Source organism: Somniosus microcephalus, chromosome 2 (genome assembly GCF_052327205.1).
Source record: "Somniosus microcephalus isolate GS21.2 chromosome 2, FLI_Smic_1.0, whole genome shotgun sequence".
NCBI classification, from domain to species: Eukaryota; Metazoa; Chordata; class Chondrichthyes; order Squaliformes; family Somniosidae; genus Somniosus; species Somniosus microcephalus.
In genome coordinates this window covers 94,131,362-94,153,111 of record NC_140988.1, presented here as the reverse complement: position 1 = coordinate 94,153,111, position 21,750 = coordinate 94,131,362, and the positions used below count along the sequence as shown (strand labels likewise).

The following is a 21,750-nucleotide window of genomic DNA, read 5'->3' as shown; positions in this document are numbered from 1 at the left end:
TTCACTTTCATCTTTCAAGGTATTAAAAGGTAGAAATGTTGCCCGGCAGCAGATTCACAGAGGGACACAGAGACAGGCCCGAAAGCCTGGGACTCGATTTAAACCGCCCGGCCCAAAACAGCCCTGTCAACGCAGGGCCCCCCCAGCTAGTATATTAAAAGGATACATCTGTCTGTCTGTCTGTCTGTCCTTCGGTGTGTCTGTCCAGCTATACACTCTCAAGTTATAGAGCGTACCTACACGTGCGTTACATCAAAAGAAAGCTTACGATTCCGGAACGGTCATGAGCGTATTTACGTTTCGGCGAGACAAATGTTGCGCCCGCGGGTATCCAAAAAACGTTCAAAATTCCGCTCATTATCTGCTCATTAGCATAGAGTGACATTAAGGTCGACCAATCGTACGGTCGAGCGACCCGAACGGTCGACCAATCGCTGCGTGGCGGGGGGCGGGTTCGTCGCGCGTGCGGGCCCTCCTAGAGTCGAGCGACAGTACGATTGACCAATCCTATGCTTCGGTGACATGACGGTTGACCAATCGGTGCGTGTGTGGGCGGGCCTTATCGTTCTGAACCGAGGTGAGCGGCCGCCATCTTGATTCCAAACTGTTCATTTCTTTTTCCCGCTTTCTGCGTGTTTCTTTTCAAATATACATTTCCAGCAAAAAAAAAGTTGCTTTTAAAACACAAATTGTTTTTAAAAAAAGTTAATTAATTTGTACATCTTTTCTCTAAGCTCTATAATTTTCCTACCTTTCACCGTTTTTGTAGGCCTCGAAGCCTGGGCCTCTCCTCCGCACCCACGCCCGAGCTAGGCACCTCCCGGCCCCAGTCAACAAGCGGCCCCCGATCGCCGCCATCTTTGTGAAGGCTGGAGGGGCGGGCCTCAGCCGAGCGTCGCTACCGCCGCCATCTTAGTAAAGGCTGGTGCGGCGGTGGCGGCACGGAGCTCCGCGGAGCAGGTGCGCGGCGGGCGTCTCACTCTCCCCCCCCAGTATCACTCTCTTCCCCGCACAGCCCGAAAGCCCGGGGGAAGAGGGAAGCGAGCAGCTGAGCGTGGCGTCTCTCCTGGAACCTGTTGAACCTGCTGAAGGCCCTCGGCGTCTCTCTCTCTTCCCCGCGCAGCCCGAAAGTCCAGGGGAAGAGAGCAGGTGAGTGGCGGCGTCTCTCTGCAGCAAAAGGCATTCGTCTGCCGCCCGGCCAACCGGTTCCAAAGGCCCGCTGCGTTCACCATGAGCAACCCCGGGCTCGCTTCGGAGCGATGGGCACCCGGCTTTCCCAATGTCAGACTGACTCCGTTCTGGTACCGGAAAGGAGGGAGGGGAGGGGAGGGGAGAGGGGAGGGAGGGGAGAGGGAGGGGGAGGGAGGGGAGGGGGAGGGAGGGAAGGGAGGGGAGAGGGGAGAGAGGGAGGGGAGAGGAGGGGGAGAGAGGGAGGGGAGAGGGGGAGGGAGGGAGGGGAGGGGGGGAGGGAGGGAGAGGAGAGGAGAGGGGGGTAGAGGAGAGAGGGAGAGGGGGGAGGGAGAGAGAGGGAGAGGGGGAGGGAGAGAGAGGGGGAGGGAGGGAGGGAGAGAGAGAGAGCGAGGGGGTGAAGAGCGAGGAGGGGGGAGGAGGAGGGGGGGAGGAGGAGGGGATGAAGGAGGGGGGAGGGGGTGAAGGAGGAGGGGAGAGGAGGGGGGAGGGGTGGGAAGAGGGGGAAGGGGGGAAGAGGGAGGAGGGGAGGGGGGGAAGGGGGGGGGAAGAGGAGAAAGAAAAAGGGAAAAAAAGAGCAGGCCCCCCCTTCACCCCACCCCCTTTCCCCCCCACCCCCCTTTCCCTCTCTCTCTGTCTCTCTCTCCTTCCCTGTCTCTCTCTCTGTTTCTCTCTCCTTCCCTCTCTCTCTGTTTCTCTCTCCTTCCCTCTCTCACTCTCTCCCCTTCCCTCTCTCTCTCTCCTTCCCTCTCTCTCTCCCCCTTCCCTCTCTCTCTCCTCTCTCCTTCCCTCTCTCTCCTTCCCTCTCTCTCTCTCTCCTTCCCCCTCTCTCTCTCTCTCCCCTTCCCTCTCGAAACAGGGCGATACCGAATTTCTAGCCCTCTCCCTCCCCCCAATCTCTCTCTCTCTCTCCCCCGTCTCTCTCTCTCTTCCCCCAGTTTCTCTCTCTCTCCCCCTCAGTCTCTCTCTCTCTCTGTCTCCCAGTCTCTCTCTCCTCCCCCAGTCTCTCTCTCCTCCAGACTCTCCCTCCTCCAGTCTCTCTCTCCCCCAGTCGCTCTCTCTCTCCAGTCTCTCTCCTCTCTCTCCCCAGTCTCTCTCTCTCTCCCCAGTCTCTCCCTCTCTCTCCCCCAGTCTCTCTATTCTCTTTCTCTCTCTCTCCCGTCTCTCTCTCTCTCCCCCAGTCTCTCTCTCCCCGAGTCGCTCTCTTTCTTCTCCCCCCAGTCGCTCTCTCTCTTCCCCCCCAGTCGCTCTCTCTCTTCCCCCCAGTCGCTCTCTCTCTTCCCCCCAAGTCGCTCTCTCTCTTCCCTCCCGTCGCTCTCTCTCTTCCCCCCCAGTCGCTCTCTCTCTTCCCCCCCAGTCACTCTCTCTCTTCCCCCCAGTCGCTCTCTCTCTTCCCCTCCAGTCGCTCTCTCTCTTCCCTCCAGTCGCTCTCTCTCTTCCAACAACAACATGCCCTCGAAAAAGCCTTGGCACCGCCGGGCACTCCAGCTAGTATATATATAAAAAGAAATTATGAAGCAAAAAATGAACTTATTTGAGGAGAAGTTGTGGTCTGTCAATGACAGCTCCGAAACTGGCTGCATTGTGCGCCCCCACACAGAGCTGACAATCAATGAATCTCGTAAATCATTGAAACTGACAAAATCTTTAGCTCTTTTGCACTAAGTACGCTGTTAAATTCACCACTAAAAATTAGACCCAAAGGGATTCGGTGTAAGTGGGGTTTTAACAGCGTATTGACTGCTAAACAAATGTTTAGGGCCTGGAAAACTAATTTTAATTATGGGGCAATATGAAATTTGACCATTTTTTAAATGTTTTTTTGAAAAGTTTGTCCATCTTTATTTCGGGTTTGCCTTTTCCCCCTGTGAGCACCCCAATCTTTCTTTTCTATTTTAAAAATATCGAATTTTAAGAGCGTACTCACTTTCTTGTTCGCTGTCTGTGAGAATTCTGCCTTTTGATTAGCTACTTAGACAGCCTGTTGACATCACAGCAGTTCAAACAAGGGGATCCTGTAGTGTATGTGCCTTTAAGAGCCCCCTGTGTACTGTAATGCCGGTAATGGCCACTCGGGCTATATAAGCCTGTATATTGTGTTGTATCAGTTAGTTCCCCTCCAGACTTTGTTCAGTAAACACCTGTGAAACCAACTCCTGTCTTCAGTGTCTCTATTAACACACGGACACAACAGATCCCCATTAAGTTCCGTTGAATTTGGGTTCCGCCAAGAACACTCGGCTCCCGACCTCATTACAGCCTTGGTCCAAACATGGACAAAGGAGCTGAATTCCAGAGGTGAGGTGAGAGTGACTGCCCTTGACATCAAGGCAGTATTTGACTGAGTGTGGCATCAAGGAGCCCTAGTAAAACTGAAGTCAATGGGAATCAGGGGGAAAACTCTGCACTGGCTGGAGTCATACCTAGCACAAAGGAAGATGGTTGTGGTGGTTGAAGGCCAATCATCACAGCCAGAGGACATCGCTGCAGGAGTTCCTCAGGGCAGTGTCCTAGGCCCAACCATCTTCAGCTGCTTCATCAATGACCTTCCCTCCAACATAAGGTCAGAAATGGGGATGTTCGCTGATGACTGCACAGTGTTCAGTGCCATTCGCAACTCCTCAGATAATGAAGCAGTCCATGCCCGCATGCAGCAAGACCTGGACGACGTTCAGGCTTGGGCTGATAAGTGGCAGGTAACATTCACGCCACACAAGTGCCAGGCAATGACTATCTCCAACAAGCGAGAGTCTAAGCACCACACCTTGAAATTCAACGGCATTACCATCGCCGAATCCCCCACCATCAACATCCTGGGGGATCTCCATCGACCAGAAACTTAACTGGACCAACCGCATAAATACTGTGGTAACAAGAGCAGGTCAGAGGCTAGGTATTCTGCGGCGAGTGTCTCACCCCCCGACTCCCTAAAGCCTTTCCACCATCTACAAGGCATAAGTCAGGAGTGTGATGGAATACTCTCCACTTGCCAAGAAGCTCGACACCATCTAGGACAAAGCAGCCCGCTTGATTGGCACCCCATCTACCACCTTAAACATTCACTCCCTCCACCATCGGTGTATCGTTGCTGCAGTGTGTACCATCTACAAGATGCACTGCAGAAAATCACCAAGGCTCCTTCGGCAGCACCTCCCAAACCCGTGACCTCTACCACCTAGAACGACAAGGGCAGCAGGTGCATGGGAAAACCACCACCTCCAAGTTCCCCTCCAAGCCACATACCATCCTGACTTGGAAATATAGCGCCATTCCTTCATTGTCGCTAGGTCAAAATCCTGGAACTCCCTCCCTAACAGCACTGTGGCAGCACCTTCACCACACGGACAGCACCGGTTCAAGAAGGCGGCTCACCACCACCTTCTCAAGGGCAATTAGGGATGGGCAATAAATGCCGGCCTTGCCAGTGACGCCCACATCCCATGAATGAATTAAAAAAAACTTCAATTGTAAGTCGGAAAACCAGAAGTTCTCGACACAGGGATTGCGAGATCCTTGTGCGGAGCGCAGTTCGGAGCCGGCAGAGAACGCCTTTGTTTCGCTGCTAATTCAAAATTCCGGGCCATTGTTTTATTTAAAAAACAAGCTTGTTTCTGAACTACTTTTTAATATACAAGTCAAATTTTCATTTCTAGAGAGCTACTGTGGAGGCAGAAAATAATCCTAAGTGCTCTAATTGTTAGGCCTTGATGAAAATAGCTGATCAGGGACGGAGTAAAATTCACTTCTGTGGTGACAAATTGACAACTTTGTTTGTTAAGCTCACTATTGCCAGCTTTGACCTAAAGTACTTAATTTTCAATTTGACTCTACAGCTGATGAAAGCTGCACAAATTCCTAATAACCTTAAGAAGAAAAAATAAGCTTTTTTCCACTTTCCACTCATGTTCATTAATTCATTTTTAGAAGGCTACAATTAGAAGGGTAAGAAGGAATCAGCGCCAAACATATGCAAATAGTTCATTAGCACTTTCTCCTGACATTACATTACTTTTACTTTCTTGCTAAAGTTAGGACAGAGGAAAATATAGCCCCTTATACCACTGTTTCTGCATATTTTTTCCTATAACTTTATACAGGCCAAAAATAGGTGCTGCAGGGAATTGTCATGTGATAATCAAGGGAGATTTGAATGTACCAATCACAAATCACACAAAGAAAAAAGTAAAGAGATGAAACATGGAAATGTTAGTAGAGTAGAGCAGGCCAATTAGTCCTTCTTGTCTGTGCTGAATTTAGACTCCTTTCAGGGACTGATATTGCACAGTCCTATTTTCCTGTTTTCTCCTCTAACTAATCTCATATTCCTGCTTTTTCAAATACCCTTTTATATTCTTTATAAGTAATTATCTAGTACCTTTCTGAATGTTGTAATTGATTTGGTATTGATCACCACTTGTGGCCACGTGCCGATAAGACTTTGCGTGCAACATTTTTTGTTTCATTCTTTATGTATCTTCTTGTCTTTGATTTATCGACTAATGGAAATAATCTACCTACATTTACCAGTTATTCCTTTTATTAATTTGAAAACTTCTCATCAAATCCTTCCTCATTTGTCTCAGTTTGAGAGATTACAGTCCGAGTAGCTCTTACCCATTCCTCATAACTTACATCTCTCAAATCCTGGCATCATCCTGTTAAATCTGCATTGAACTCTCTCTAGTGGTATTATATACCTCCCATAGCGAGTAGCCCAAAATTCCATACAGTATTTCAGATGAGGTTTAACCATCGTTTTGTACAATCTTCATAACCCCTTTGCTTTGGTATTCAATCCTTCTCATTATAAATTGCAAAATCTTCTTTCCTTTTTAACTTTTTTAATAACTCGCTCCCCCACTTTTAAGAATTTCTCTCTTTGCTCCTTCAACACATTGAGAAATTTACCATTTAAGGTCAATTCATGAAAGCACAAGCCATTCCTTAGAAGTGTTACATTACTGTTAGCACATACAAAAGAAGGTATTTAGGTGGATGGTTTATTAGATTTAGTAATTAGCACAACAGAAATTATTAATACAGTTAATTCTGATATTAAGGCTAACACAAAATAATTTACGTAAATGAATGCCTGGTAAGTAACATCTAGTGTGTGCAGATATCAGAGACATATTACATGATCAATGCTGTGTACAGTTTAACATTTTGTAGTTTAGAAAATGTGTTCATCATAAAATTAAATAAGGACCTATTATTATACATTTTATGACATTTTCAATTGCTTTCTTTAATCAAAGTAATATGAATTAAATGATGCCATGTAACCATGGGTCTTAAGTAAACTGAAAGGTAAAAACAGCAAGAAACAATGTACAAGATCTTTTCAAGGTTACGCACTTTCTTGCATGGATAGTATAGTGAACTTATCAAATACAACTTACTAAGAAAAAATAAATAAAATTAGCTTGTAGAGTTTTACAGTTGGACACACACTTTTGAAACATACAAATAATCACAAATAAAATGGTATGTACTCACAAATAGCAGAAGTAATAGCGGTGTGATAATAATTCCCTGAAAGAGAAAGTATTAAAGTGGGTAACTGCTCTTCAAGGGAAAAAAATATAAAATTAATAACTTTTTGAGTAATATTCCCCGTTTAAAATAAATCAAGCAGTGTGCAGCAACATTTCTGCAACCCTCAACTCCCCACCTAACAGATATTGATCCAGCTCCCTTTTAAAGGTGTTAATTGACCCCAAATCAGTTGCCCACTCTTGGGGCTGGATTTTGCTGGCGCTCAGAGGGCGGATTCGGAGGTGGCTCTGCTGTCAAAATCTGAAAGTTTGACAGCGAGGCGGTATCCTGCTCTGAACCCACCTCCTTGTAAGTTTCCCAAGTGTCGGCTCTGCCTGCGCTTTGCAGACCTGGCACTAAGCAGCGGGTCAGCCAATTGAAATACTTAAAAGGGTGTTTAAAGGTATTTAAGCAGTATTTTACCAGCTACTAACCATTTTTCCAACTTTTTCACGAGGTTCATGCTGCTCGGGGATCACGTCAGGAAAGTAAGTCGGGTTTTCAACAACTCTCCATTGCTTTGAATAGGTGACAGCTGCAAAAGTGTTATAAAAGCTACCATTTCACATCTGTTCACTTTCCAATCTCAGAAGCTGGAGCCTTCAGTATTTGGAAGAGACTTTTGAGCTTTATGCAGTTTGGAAGTGTTTGGAGTAAACTCTCTATTCACTGTCACCTCCTTGGAACAACATATCTCGCCACTGACAGATTGCTTCTGTCATCTCAACTTCAGCTGCCATATCTAACATCAGAATGGGCATGATTTATGCTCTCTCACCTTGGTCCTCAGAATGGGATGACGATTAGCCGCAGCAGCAGCAGAACCAGCCACACCAGCAGCAGCAACATCAAGAGCGCCAACTTTCTCCTGAACCACCTGATGCTGCACAGGACAGAGGGCATCAGCGCAGGGCTGCACCGCGCCAGAGGTGATTACCCCCAACACAGGGTATACAGGCAGAGGATGAGCTTCCTCAACATGACTGAGCAGCAGTGCCAAAGGAGGCTCAGGCTATCGCACCAGGTCGTCGCAGACGTTTGCGGATTGTTGGAACAAGACCTGCAGCCCAGAGGAAGGGGTGGACACCCCTTACCAGCGGCTGTCAAAGTCACTCTTGCTCTCAAACTTCTTCGCCTCAGGCTCCTTCCCGGTATCTGCAGCAGACATTTGCGGCATCTCACAGTCGGCCGCCCACACATGCATCACACAGGTCACCTATGCCCTCTTTAACAAGTCCGCCAATTATATTCATTTTGCCACTGATTAAGCTAGCGTCTATGAGCGGGCGTTCGGTTTTGCCACTCTGGCTGGATTCCCATGGGTACAGGGTGTCATCGACTGCACATATGTGGCCATCAGGGCACCCCATCAGGAACCCAGTAGTTTTTGTCAACTGCAAGGGCTTCCACTCCCTCAATGGTTTGCAAGATTGGAAGAGCATCATGCATGTGCGCGTCAAGTTCCCTGGCAGCTGCCATGATTCTTATATCCTGTGCCACTCCACCGTCCCTCAGCTCTGTGCTCCACCAAACAGTTTTTCCGGCTGACTGCTTGGAGACGAGGGCTATCCCCTGAAGACATGGCTCATGACACCTTTGAGGAGGCCAACAAATGAGTTATAATCAAAGCCACATCTCCACGAGAAGTGTCATCGAGCAGACTTGCTCAAAATGCGCTTCAGATGCCTTGACAGATCTGGAGGAGCCCTTCAGTACTCACCAGCCAGGGTCTCCAGAATAGTCATGGTCTGCTGCTCCCTGCACAACACAGCAGTGAGGATTAGCACTGAATGAGGAAGGCGTAGAGCGCACAGCTTCATCGGAGGAGGACGATGAGAAAGAGCACCATGAGGTTGAAAACAAGGATGACGAAGACCCAGAGGAGCCACTGCAACCAGTACGTGAGCACACTGCTGCCCATCACACCAGAGATGCCCTAATTAATGCCAGATATAACTAACTTTATGCAGTTCAGACATGTGGCTGCCACAGGTGTGCGCAGGCTGGCATCACCCCACACCAACACCATAGAGCAGTCAAACAATGACTAGTCCCTTGTTTTCACTCTCACCACCATTTCTGGATGTGAAATGAGCCCTGACCATTCACTCTGCCACTTCCATTTGAGCACACACATTTGGCATTTGATGCTGCCTGACCTGCTGAGTATTTCCAGCATTTTCTGTTTTTATTAGTTCCCATCTCCATTTCACTGCAGAATTTCCTGACACCCTGGGAAACCTGTACAGCACCAGTTCATTTCAAATTGGGCTCCTAATTACACTGTTGCCCAATTTACCAATACGTGTTGGAGCCAGATTACACAGATTTCACATTTTATTCCCAACCTTCGCCTGCCCGTCGTGGGGAGTTCATATCGAGGCCATAGTTGTTGTCGGGGCTTAGTGGGCCCATCTTATAAAACAGTGTATCCTCCAATTTATAGTGGGCAATACCAGAAGTTTTGCTAGTACATATAATAACGTAAAGTTACTACACCAAAAATATGAGAAGAAGAAAGCAATTTTACTTTTCAATAAAATGCAGTCATAACTACATCATTTGACTTCCTTTATCATGAATAATTTTGCATGATGGACAGAGCTATTGGATTTCACAGTGACATCTTCACGCAAGATGGCAAAGTAGACTCCATAAAGATGTCAGATTGTCAGTGCGGTCAGACACAAGTCAAACTGCCAAACAGTAAGTTCCCTTTCTACTGAACCAAAAGCATTATTTTACTGATAGGAATAATATAATACTGTATAAGATATTTTACATACAAACTCAAATTCAGCTTTTTAGGTGAACCTGACAATATGCAACTTCAAAACAGAGTATAGAACAACAGAGTACTTTTAAGAACTATGACTACTTATTTATCAATAACAAATTGGCCCAGAATTTGCTTAAAAAGTGTGTGAATGATGCACAATTATTAATATGGAAATCGGCCAACAACTTGTGGTAAGGAAGAGATGCCCCGTGAATTGCGAATTGCCACAAGTTGCTGGCCAATTTGCGATGCTCCGTTAGCTTCGTGAAAATGACATCTCACCCTTAATCTCCCTATGCTTTTCATGACGTTGCTGCATTTGCACATTAATTGTCCATTAAACTCGCCACAGAACGTTAAGTCTAGTAATCAACAGTGTAAGTACCCTTTTAGCGATGTGATCATTGTTAATACCTGCCAATCAACCTCCCTGGCCCAGAAAATGAACGATTAAATGTGTGGCATCTCATTCCTTCCGGTTGTTGGAGATTTTTAAAATGTCAAATTTTAATTTTGTTTTTATTACTTTTCCTTTCTGCCTCTTTTTTCTCTCTCTTAATCCAATCATTCTTTCCCTCTCTTTCTTTCTCTTTCTGTACATGATTTGGCATTGAATTCACCCACTCTAACTCACCCTTCTTCTCAGTCCTTCCTGTTTATTTCTCAATCCTTAAACCTCATTGGTTAAGGAGATGCATGGTTTGTCCCGTTGTTCACCAAGGTCCCAGATGCCCTGTTGCCTTGGCTGCGCAGTTATCAGCTCGCACTTCCAGCAACTTTGTGGGCAAAAATTTTTAAAACCTAAGCGTGCACGAACAAGTCCAACTAACAGGGTATGCCGCGAGATGCCTCGCTCCAGCAGAATCTGGTCCATTACTAATATAGTGAATCATTTGCACTGTGGAATTTAATTCAAGTGCTACATGATTCTTATTTGATAAATTATTGAGTATTACCAGCATTTAATTTTTCCTTCATGGCCAAGTTAAGGGCCATTCAGCAATTTGACATGATGTGACCATAAAAATATAATCTACTTGATTACTACTTTATGAAAACCATTACAGCAGCTTAGGTTCTTAACTATTGGTCCAGATTTTCCTGGGAACTTGCACCATTGTAACGGAGCATCTATGTCATAGGGGCTCTTGAATGGCGCAACAAAAAGGAAATTATGGAGTAAGCGACTTATGCCATTAATTATGCCACTCTGCATTTTTCTGGGACTTTTGCAACGTTCTGCCGTTACCCTAGCCAAAACCAGTTAGAAGGTAATTATCATAGATCCGCCTCTATAAAAATCAATGGCAATCATTATTTTCATGCATTTAAGCCGGTTTCTGTCGGGTGGGCAGAGTTAAAATCGTTCCTTCACTGTGCAGCATATTCTGGGCACAAACCTGCATCTACTGCTCTGTGAGTGAAAATTTTATATAAAAAAGTTGGCTTCCCAATGAGTCAGTTATTGACTGATAGTTCAGACAGAAAAGAAAAATGCTTGTGCATGAAGAGTTAATTAGCATTATGTTTGCAGGGAATAAGCTGACACTTCTGTGCACTGGTAGCTGTTTAAAGAGGCAGAATTGAGCCCAATTCATCAAAAGCAAAGTGCACCTGTTACTAAAATTCAGTGGGATAGGCAGTTTATTGATTTAGAAAGCAGATACACGATAAGTAGATGGTAGAAGTAAGTAAAAATGTTTTTGATCTGCTATCATTTTGCATTAATCACAGAAATCACAGAAACCCCACAGTGCAGATAGAGGCCATTTCAGCCCATCGAGCCTGCACCGACACATATCCCACCCGATCCCCGTAACCCCTACACCAACACATATCCCACCCTATCCCCGTAACCCCACGTATTTAATCCCCCTAACACTAAGGGTCAATTTATCATAGCCAATCAACCTAACCCGCACATCTTTGGACTGTGGGAGGAAACCGGAGCACCCGGAGGAAACCCACGCAAACACGGGGAGAATGTGCAAACTCCACACAGACAGTCGCCCGAGGCTGGATTCGAACCCGGGTCCCTGGCGCTGTGAGGCAACAGTGCTAACCACTATGCCACTGTGCTTAGATTTACTGTAAGCAATAAAATATTCATACAACCATGGAGCACAAAAAGAGGCCATTTGGCACATCGTGTCTGTGCTAGTTCTCTGCTAGAGCAGTCCAAAACTAATCCCACACCTCTGGTACAAATGTTTATCTTCTCTTCCCTTAATAGATGCAATGGTCTCTGCCTTAACTACTCCATTTGGCAAAGTATGCCATGCTCTAACTCTCAGCATAAAGACATTTTTTCCTAACTGCTCACTAATTTTAAATTGATGACTCCCTAAACAGAGAAAATAGCCGTTCCTATTTATTCACCTGATCAAAACATTTCGTAATTTTGAAGACCTCTTAGCCTTCTCACTCTACTGGTCATAGTCTTTGCTCTTGTACTCAGTTATAAAGCCCAAAATGCTATTAAGTCTTTTTGTTGGCTTTATCTACCTGCACTGTCCTTCCTTTTTCCCTCATAAGAACATGTTTAGTCTGTACCCGAACTATCTCCTTGAAGGCCTCCCATTGCTCATTTACTGCTTTACATGTCAATCTTTGTTTACAATCCAGCTGAGCAAGATTCCTTTTCAACTCACTGAAATTAGCCCTCTTCCAATTGAGCATCTTCACTGTTGATTGTTTCTTGTCCTTTTTCATAACGACATAGAGTAGTTATTACATAGGATATACAGCACAGAAACAGGTCATTCAGTCTAACCAGTCCTTACTGGTGTTTATACTCCATTCCATACTCCTTATCGAAAAGGACAAGGAGTATATTTCAGGGGGAGAGCATTTGTGAAACACGCTCCACTTCATTCCCCAGAACTAGATCCAACAACTGCTTTCTTCCTTTCTCATTGGGCTGGAAACATACTAATCAAAGAAGTTCTCCTGTACACATTTCAGGAATTCTTCCCCCTCCTCGCCCTTTACACTGTTTTTCCCCCAGTCTGTATTAGGATAATGAAGCCCCTCATTATCACTACTCCATTGTTATTATATCTTTCTAAAATTCCATCTCCTTCTGATTATTTGGTGATCTATAGTATACACCCAGCAGCGTAACAGCTCCTCTTCTGCTCCTCAGTTCTAACCAAATAGATTCTGTCTTTGAACCTTCAAGCACATCAACCCTCTCCAGGGTTGTAACAGTATCTTTGATCATTACTGCCACCAGCCCACCGACACCTCCCACCCCACCCCCCCTTAATTTTTATATATGCCTACTTAAGTTTCAATTTAGTTTTAAACTCTGTTTATCCATGAACTGTAAGCTTTGATGCATTCCCTTTTTGCTGTACAGCAAGACAGCTATTTTATACTCCACATCCATACCATATTTGAAGATTTGTTGTTCTGTTTGCTAACTTTCCTGCTCAGTTGATGTGGGTGAGATCCCTTTTTATCTCATTGAATTTTCCCTCTTGCAGTCCAACATCCTTACCTTTAACTCTACATTATCCTTTACTATTTTGACATCAAACTTAACTGTGTGGTTGCTATTTCCCAATTGTTCTCCTATTCTCACATCGTTATTTGCCCTACTTCATTCCCTCAAAATAAATCAGACAATACTTCTTTCCTTGTTGGGTTAGATTTATGAAACAGTCGTGAATACATTCAAAAAACCTTGCTCCACTTTGACCATATATAAACTCTCCTCTTTTGGCACTGATCCCATCCCACTCTTCAACCATTCAATCAGGCTGAACCAGACCATGTGAAGTCTTCATGTCCTGTTCGACTCAAAGTCGAGTTTCAAACCCCACATCCTATCCATCACTAATCTGCGCAAAATTGACGGCCTCCGCCTTTACCTCAGTCCCATTCCTGCCGAAACCTTTACCTAGCTTTTGTCACCTCTAAACTTGATTAAGAACTTAAGAACATAAGAAATAGGAGCAGGAGTAGGCCAATCGGCCCCTCGAGCCTGCTCCGCCATTCAATAAGATCATGGCTGATCTGACCCTAACTGCCAATCTACTATCGCAGAACCATCGCCTGAATCTAACAGAATTAGACACATGAAATAGGAGCAGGATCAGGCTACACGGCCCCTGGGCCCGCTCCGCTACCCACAGGGCCATGACCGATCCGAACCTAGACTCATGTCCAAATTCCTGCCCGCTCCCCATAACCCTTAATTCCCTTTACTTCTAGGAAACTGTCTATTTCTGTTTTAAATTTATGTAATGATGTAGCTTCTACAGCTTTTTGGGGCAGCATATTCCATGGACCTACCACCCTCTGAGTGAAGTAGTTCCTCCTCATCTCAGTTTTGAAAGAGCAGCCCCTTATTCTAAGACTATGCCCCCTAGTTCTAGTTTCACCCATCATCGGGAACATCCTCCCCGCATCCACCCGATCCAACCCCTTCACAATCTGATATGTTTCAATAAGATCGCCTCTCATTCTTCTGAACTCCAATGAGTAGAGTCCCAATCTACTCAACCTCTCCTCATATGTCCATCCCCTCATCCCCGGGATTAACCGAGTGAACCTTCTTTGTACTGACTCGAGAGCAAGTATGTCTTTTCTTAAGTATGGACACCAAAACTGTATGCAGTATTCCAGGTGCGGTCTCACCAATACCTTGTACAACTGAAGCAATACCTCCCTATTTTTATATTCTATCCCCCTAGCAATGAAAGCCAACATTCCATTGGCCTTCTTAATCACTTGCTGCACCTGCATACTAACCTTTTGAGTTTTGTGCACCAGGACCCCCAGATCCCTTTGTACTTCAGTACTTTACAGTTTCTTGCCATTAAGATAATAACTTGCTCTACGATTTTTCCTGCCAAAGTGCATAACCTCACACTTTCCAGTATTGTATTCCATCTGCCAAATCTCTGCCCACTTACTTAGCCTGTCTCAACATTCTCCATGCCAGCGTCCGATCCTTTTCATTTCATAAACTCCAACTTGTTCAAAACTCAGCTGTCCGCATCCTGTCCCACATACCCATCACCGCCATCTTCGCTGACCTACACGGACTCCCTGTACCTTAATGCATTGAACTTGAAATCCTCATCTTCAAATCCTTCAATGGCCTCACCCCACCCTACCTTTGCAACCTCCTTCAGCTTTATGTTCTCTCCCACATCCTTTGGCTTCTGACTCTGGCCTTCCCTGCACCCCATGTCCTTCAGTCCACCACTGGTAGCCCAACCTTCAACCACTTTGGCTCCATTCTATCAAACTCTCTCCCTAAACTCTTCCACCTTTTCATCCCTCTCCACATTTAAAAATCTTCTTAAAACCCATATTTTTGATCAAGCTTTCAATCACATCTCCTAACTCTTCCACCATGACTCATCATCAGTTTCTTTTTATTTTTCCCTCTATAAAGCACTTTGGGCGTTTTTATACATTGACAGAGTTCAAGTAGTTGTTGTTAAATCTGTGCTGGGCATCTCTTTCAATTGGTCTTTTGTGCAGTTTTGCTACGTGCAAGTTTAACCAATAGATTTTTCCTGGTAGCCCTGCTCATAACAACAAATGAAAATCTACTGCAATCTCCAATGACTTAAGAGTGACAATCATGTTAATTTGAAAAAAAGCAAAACTATAGATGCAAAAAAAAATTGCAACAGAAATAGCAAGACTTCGAAGAAAATTCTGCTAAATGCATTATAAATACAAAGACAAAACAAAATGCAAAACATGATATTTTTTCTTGAAATTGCCATATGTCTAGTTGTACTTTGTGCACAGGGGATTTTAAAATGGTTCTTTCATAAACTCAATGAAGTAACCTTGGGACAGTAACTGAGAATTTCATTATGGCTGCCTTTGATACTTTCTCATTCCCAGACCCCAGACAACCAGCAAGCAAAGTATACAATGAATAAAATTAATATCAAAGTTGACTTTTTTTCTCCTTAAAGTAAGCACTGCAGACATTTCTGGTACTCTGGGAAATACTGTATACTTGGTCTAAACAAACTTACATTTAAGGTTATCGTGTTGAACCAGCTTGTATATAAGCATATGACAACAATGCAAATTTTGGTGCCTGAATAACACAAATAAGATTTTTTCATATAATGTATGCTTAAAATAAAAATATTTAAAGAAAAAGTACTTTCCACTATTTTCTGTCACTGTGGAAATCCTGGCATTAGCGTAATTTAAATGTTAAGGGCAGGCACCCACCTCATTTCTGGCACAACGAGCACCTGCCTAAACAGGAATGGAGGTCCCAAATACCGCACTCCTGCTGGCACGTCCACTACAACATCTACCTCCCCAGCCCCAGGAATTTCTACCTCCCCAGCCCCAGGAATTTCTACCTCCCCAGCCCCAGGAATTTCAGTACCTCTGTATCTATAAGTTACTGTCATGAACTGTATGGAATTCAATGGATAAATTATTTTATTTAATTAATAATGTAGTGTTTACACAAACATAATTGTAATGTTAAGGAATTCAAACTTTCCCAAGTCGTGGATTTCAAAATCCGTTACTCTAAAAGCAGTCCACTGACTCAGAAGTTTAGGCTACTTGTAGTAATAAACCATTCAATTTCTTGGCAGTGATGGCAATCAAGATTGCACTGACAATTCACCATTGGAAATGTCAGCCAATAATTTGGATATTAACATAAACAGGCAGTGGATGCTTCTAAACACATGTTCATTCATTGGAGCTGTAATGTTCTTTGTTCCTTAAATGCATCTGCTGCAATCTTGATTGAGCTGCTTGGTGGAGTGTTTTGTGGAAACAGCACTTCAATTTGAAAAGGAAAACGGCAAGTTTGTATTTAATACCAATGGTCCTTTATCTTGCAGCAAAGATTTAACTTAAAATCGGGCTTCAGATTTATATTTTCTATACTATTATCTTGTATGTCTTTACATAGCATGTCTTTTTTTGCTCAGCCATGGCTCAGTGGGTAGCACACTTGCCTGAGTCAGAATGTCATAGGTTCATGTCCCATTCCAGAGACTCGAGTACAAAAATCTAGGCTGACACTCAAGTGCAGTACTAAGGGAGTGCCGCACTGTCAGAGGTGGCGTCTTTCGGATGAGACGTTAAACCGAGACGTCTGCTCTCAGATGGACGTAATGGCACGGTATCGAAGGGCAGGGGAGTTATCTCTGGCCAATATTTATCCCTCAATCAACATCACTAAAACAGATTATCTGGTCATTATCACTTTGCGGTCTGTGGGAGCTTGCTGTGCACACATTGGCTGCCGCGTTTCCTATATTACAACAGTGACCACACTTCAAAAGTATTTCATTGGCTGCAAAGCACTTTGTGATGCCCTGAGGTTATGAAAGGTGTTATATAAATGTAAGTCTTTCATAAGGTCTCCTCTTATTCGCCTTCTTTCAGGGCTAAAGAATTTGAGTTTTTCTAGCCTATCAGTATAACTTAGCCCCTTTAGACTAGTGATCGAGGTTGTATATGTTTCATGTTTAGCTTCCAGGGCCTGGATACTCCTCTTCCTCTGCCTTCACCTTTTCCTCCTGTTTTCTTCTTATGCTGACTAAACGTCTGTGTTCCTCTTCTGAATGACTGTACGCTGAGGGGATGGAGCGCTGCATTGAAGGAGCCCAGGGAACGGATTACAGAATGAGGGGCGACTGCTTGACTGCTGTGGGGAGGATGGGTCTCTCAAATAACCAAGCATTGAGAAAAGGTCTCCAGAACAGCTGGGCTGCAAAAATTGCAGTTGTGCATGTTATGTCACTGAGAGGCAAAAAATAAGTGGCCCTGCATGTAAGGTCATGCATCAATGGAAGCAGGTTGCTCTTTCAATTCTGTGATTCCCCCTACATCTGTTGCATACCTGTGTTCCCATAGAATCATAGTTTACAGCACAGAAAGAAAACTATTCGGCCATAGTGTCTGTGCCAGGTCTTTGCTAGAGCGATCCAAAACTAATGCCACTGCCCTTCTCTCCCCCAGGACCCTGTATCTTTCGCTGCTGGAAATGTTTACCTATTCTTCTCTTAAAAGATGCAGCCTCAACTACTCCCTGTGGCAAAGCATTCTATGTTGCAACAACTCTTAGTATAAATACATTTTTCCTAAACTCATTCTTCACCCATCAACTTTATACTATTTCTTCTGCTACATTGGATTAACCTTATTTTAGGAGGCTTCATAGCTATGCCATAAGGCTTTGCATCTGCTGAAGCATAGTTTGTACCTTTAAATAATAAAACAAATCATGTTGCAAATGCTTTGTACATTAAGAGATTTGTAGGCGAGGCTGCTGTAATATTGAAGAATCAGCAAATATGTACTAGCCTTCAAAATAAATAGAACTGTCCAGGTACAATTTTTGGATTCAGCAGCACCGCACAGGCAAACAATAATGACCATAATGTCAGCACATTCTTGCAGCTTGATCATGCTTTTAGGTGCTCAGCTGTAGCATTACTGTACAAATCGAAGATCACTCCTTTATACTTAATTCACATAATTACTATATTCACTCTGTACATTAGTCTAGCATTATGTTATACTAGCTAGAATTAGAAATTTACAAAGAAAAAGAGTTGTCACTTTTTGTGAGTATAATGTTCAAATAACAGATTGTGTCCAAAAATTCAGACCCTACTGATAAAACAGAAAATCTTCCCACTAATCAGTGACTGTTCTCTGCCATGAGAGTTCAACCATTTGTAACGTGCTCACTCTAGTGGCAAAAACCTGGTATTTCAGCAATGAAACAAGCTGCTGTACTATGTCAACACATTTGGTAGGTACTTAATTCAACTGTTCAATCTTAATACAGGAAACTCTTTGGTATCCGGCACCGACGGGACCGGGATGGTGCCGGTTGATTAAAAATTCCGGATGGCGGAGAGGGTTAACAAACAAAAATTTAAAAAAATCAAGAAATGTGCAGTATTACAGTAATTGGGTACTCACCTACAGAATATTGTGTTAAATGGATGGTGGAAGATGCTTGATTAAGTACAGTACTGCCAGTTGAGGGTAATCCATAACTCTTTAATTACTTAACAGTAAAACAAAACTTATACAGTAAACGACTGTATACAGTACTGTAGTTGACTGTACACTTATTCCAAAATGGTGGATTGGAAGAGACTACCGGCAGCGCGGAAGAGTCAGACTCCTGTTATTGAGGTGTTCGGACTTCCGACAGCGCCAAGAAGCAGAGTAGTGGCAGTTTGGGGAACTACCCCCACTGACTAACTCGGCCACCGCGGGAGACTCGGACTCGGCAACATTTCTGGTTATTGAGGTGTTGTTTTCGGAGTATGAATTTTGCCGGTTAATAGAGAATTCCGGATATTTAGGTGCCGTTTAAACGAGAGTTTCCTATAATAGAGGAAGAACTGAGATGGTGATGACAGCTGAAGGATGCAGGGTATTTGCCAGAGGACAGAGATAGGTTAATGATATTGGCAAGCAGAGAGTTGAGGATGGAGAGTTGACTCATAAGGGAAGGAGTCAAGGGAACAGTTCTTATTACACATAAGAATATTTCAACAATTAACATTTTCCAAGATACAACAGAATTTATGGGGTGAATTTTAATCCCAATAACGGGTGGGTTGGGGTCAGGTGAGATGTTAAAATTAAAAAAATCTCAAACCTGATCCCAACCCGCCTACTTCCAGGTTTAATGGAGTCGGGACGGGGGTGAGCAGCCAACCCGCTCCCAGGAGACGAGTTGCCAATTTAAATATTTTAATGAGGCTGGCAACCTCTGATTTAACCTGCTTGCAGGTTTAACCCTGGCCGGCTGGGTTTTAAAATTCTCGTCCTTGTTTTCAAATCCCTCCATGACCTTGTCCCTCCCCATCTCTATAATCTTCTCCAGCCCTACAACGCTCCGAGATCTCTACGCCCCTCCAATTCTGGCCTCTTGCACACCCCCGATTTTAATCACTCCACCATTGGCGCCCACGCCTTCAGCTGCCTTGGCCCTAAGTGCTGGAATTCCCTCCCTAAACCTCTCTGCCGCTCTATTTCTCTTTCCTCTTTTAAGACGCTCCTTAAAATCTATCTCTTTGACCATCTTCCCTAATATCCCCTTATGCGGCTCGGTGTCCAATTTTGTTTGGTAACGCTCCTGTGAAGCGCCTTGGGATGTTTTACTACGTTAAAGGCGCTATATAAATGCAAGTTAAACGCCAAGGGAGGCGAGGACAGCTTTGGGGAGATGGTACGTGCCTTTACAGCACTGCTTGTGGGCCAGAAGGAGCAGGAGGTGCTTCGCCCCCCAGCCCCCACAAGCTTACCTCTTTCCCTGGGATTGGACCCTCCCCTCTGGGGTCGGGGATCGGACACCCCACCCCAGGTCAGATTGCCCTCAGGTCAGGGATCAGGACCCCTTCCCACACTCCCAGTAGCAGCTGCAAGCTCCTTTCTTGGGGCTGCGGCCTGCTCCGGCCCGATTGGAAGCCAAGCCAAGTTAAAACTCCACAGCATGCGTCCGGGTTGCCAGACCGAAACCCCGCCTCCCTGCCTTCGCAACCCACCCGTCAAGATAGGGGCCTGTTTCCAATGCAATACTCGCTCATTTCATACACTATGTTCCATGAGTGTCCATCGCCAGATATATCATACTCATGCAGCAAAAAAAAAATTCTGTAGATATGCCACTAGATGGCAAAATAGGTCCATCTGCAAGTCAAAGCATTTCCATCTTTAAATCCTTAAGGCTTACTTTACATAATAATTATAGCTACAAGAGAAAGGAGAGTCTGAGGGGTTAGTGCCTCTGTTCAAAGCTCTCCCCTCCATCACCGGAGAGAAAATTTTGGTCTTGGTAGAAATTTCTTGACTTTAACATTTTTTTACATGTGGTAGTCAATTCTACAGAAAAGATTGCAGAAAGGATTAAAAATATAAACTTTATTGCTGAAATGGAGATTGTCAAATAGAGCCTCCATGTTAAGCCACTTCAGTGACATCAACTATGGGGAGTATTTCAGCACAATTCCATAAATAGTGGAGGGTAATACTTCAAACTGGCCTAAAGGCCGCCCAGAATTGCCCAATTCCAGGACTGTAGGTTGGTCAGATTTTGTGGCATATTTTTGTGCAACATTACTGAAATATTTCCACCCCAGACTAATTTTTTCAACTTATGTATTATGGTTAAATATACTGGGTAATAGAGGATACCCTTCTACATCTAAATTATAAATAATCATTTAGGCACAGTAGGCCATGATTCAAAGATTGTCCTCTCTGTCAGGATCTTTAACTGTAATTGTAATACATTAGTGTCTGCCTAGTTGTCAAGGTGGTCATTTGTATGAAAAGAAGCAAGCTCCTTGGCAAGAATCTAAAAGGCCATCAATGGATGGTGGTCACTAGGTTTCTGCCACCCAGCAGAAAAAGTAATACTTTAACCTATATAACAGATACTATAGAAAGATTCTTCCTATTGGACACATTGGAGTGTACAAGTGTATGATATATAAGCTATGCTTTATGACTGAAAACTTGATTTTATACAATGCTAAGATAAATGATTTGTCACAATAGAATAGCCAAAGAAGCAGGGTTTTTGTTCCATCTCAAATAGGGAAAACTTCTCTACTTTAGGTCATATAGTTTTATTACTCGAGTTGAGATGGAAGCTGGCTTTCTTTGTCCAGTTCAGCATGGAGACCTGGAAACAAATTGGCTATGGAATCTGCAAATCAATTAAAAGACAAGAAACTTTGTTCTGGTGCTAATAAAATCAAGATTTAATGTGCTATGCGCTATGTTTCAATTTTTTAAAAATTATTTAACTTGGAACGATTTTCAGGTAATTTACATTAAGATGCTACTATTAAGTTAAATTTACCTCATAAGGGATAAAATCCACAACATACACATTCCAGGAATGTGGATTAGAATTCAGATGAAACGTCGGCCCAGAATAGTGCTTCCTGCATATCATATCAGCCTGAGACAATGAAGGTACATTAAAGATGTTCCAAAAATATTAACACATATGTTGGAAAAGCTTTACTCATGTGAGCTTAGTGGGGATTAGCCTGCCTGGGGCTCAAGCCTAGGAGTGCAGTAGCAGCTTTAATTTCTCAGCTCGGCTGGCCAATTTCTGGGCATAGAAAGATGGACGGAGGTCAGAGGTCAGGCATTTGGCTTCCTGTTCAGCTAAGAAAGGACATGCAAGCAGTTCCAGAGATCTGGTAAGATCATCAGACAGAGGGGTGATTTTAAATAGCGTCCGAAAT

At 44.0% G+C, this 21,750-nt stretch overlaps 1 protein-coding gene across 3 annotated transcripts in view; it reads right to left on the bottom strand.

The window, feature by feature from the left end:
• Positions 1-21,750, bottom strand: part of slc10a7 (solute carrier family 10 member 7) — a 428,780-nt gene that overhangs the window by 163,920 nt on the left and 243,110 nt on the right. For all 3 annotated transcript variants that reach the window (XM_086011344.1, XM_086011337.1, XM_086011355.1), the window contains exon 6: positions 6,688-6,723. In XM_086011344.1, the coding sequence (XP_085867470.1) occupies positions 6,688-6,723 (36 nt within the window). The remainder of the gene's footprint in view (positions 1-6,687; positions 6,724-21,750) is intronic.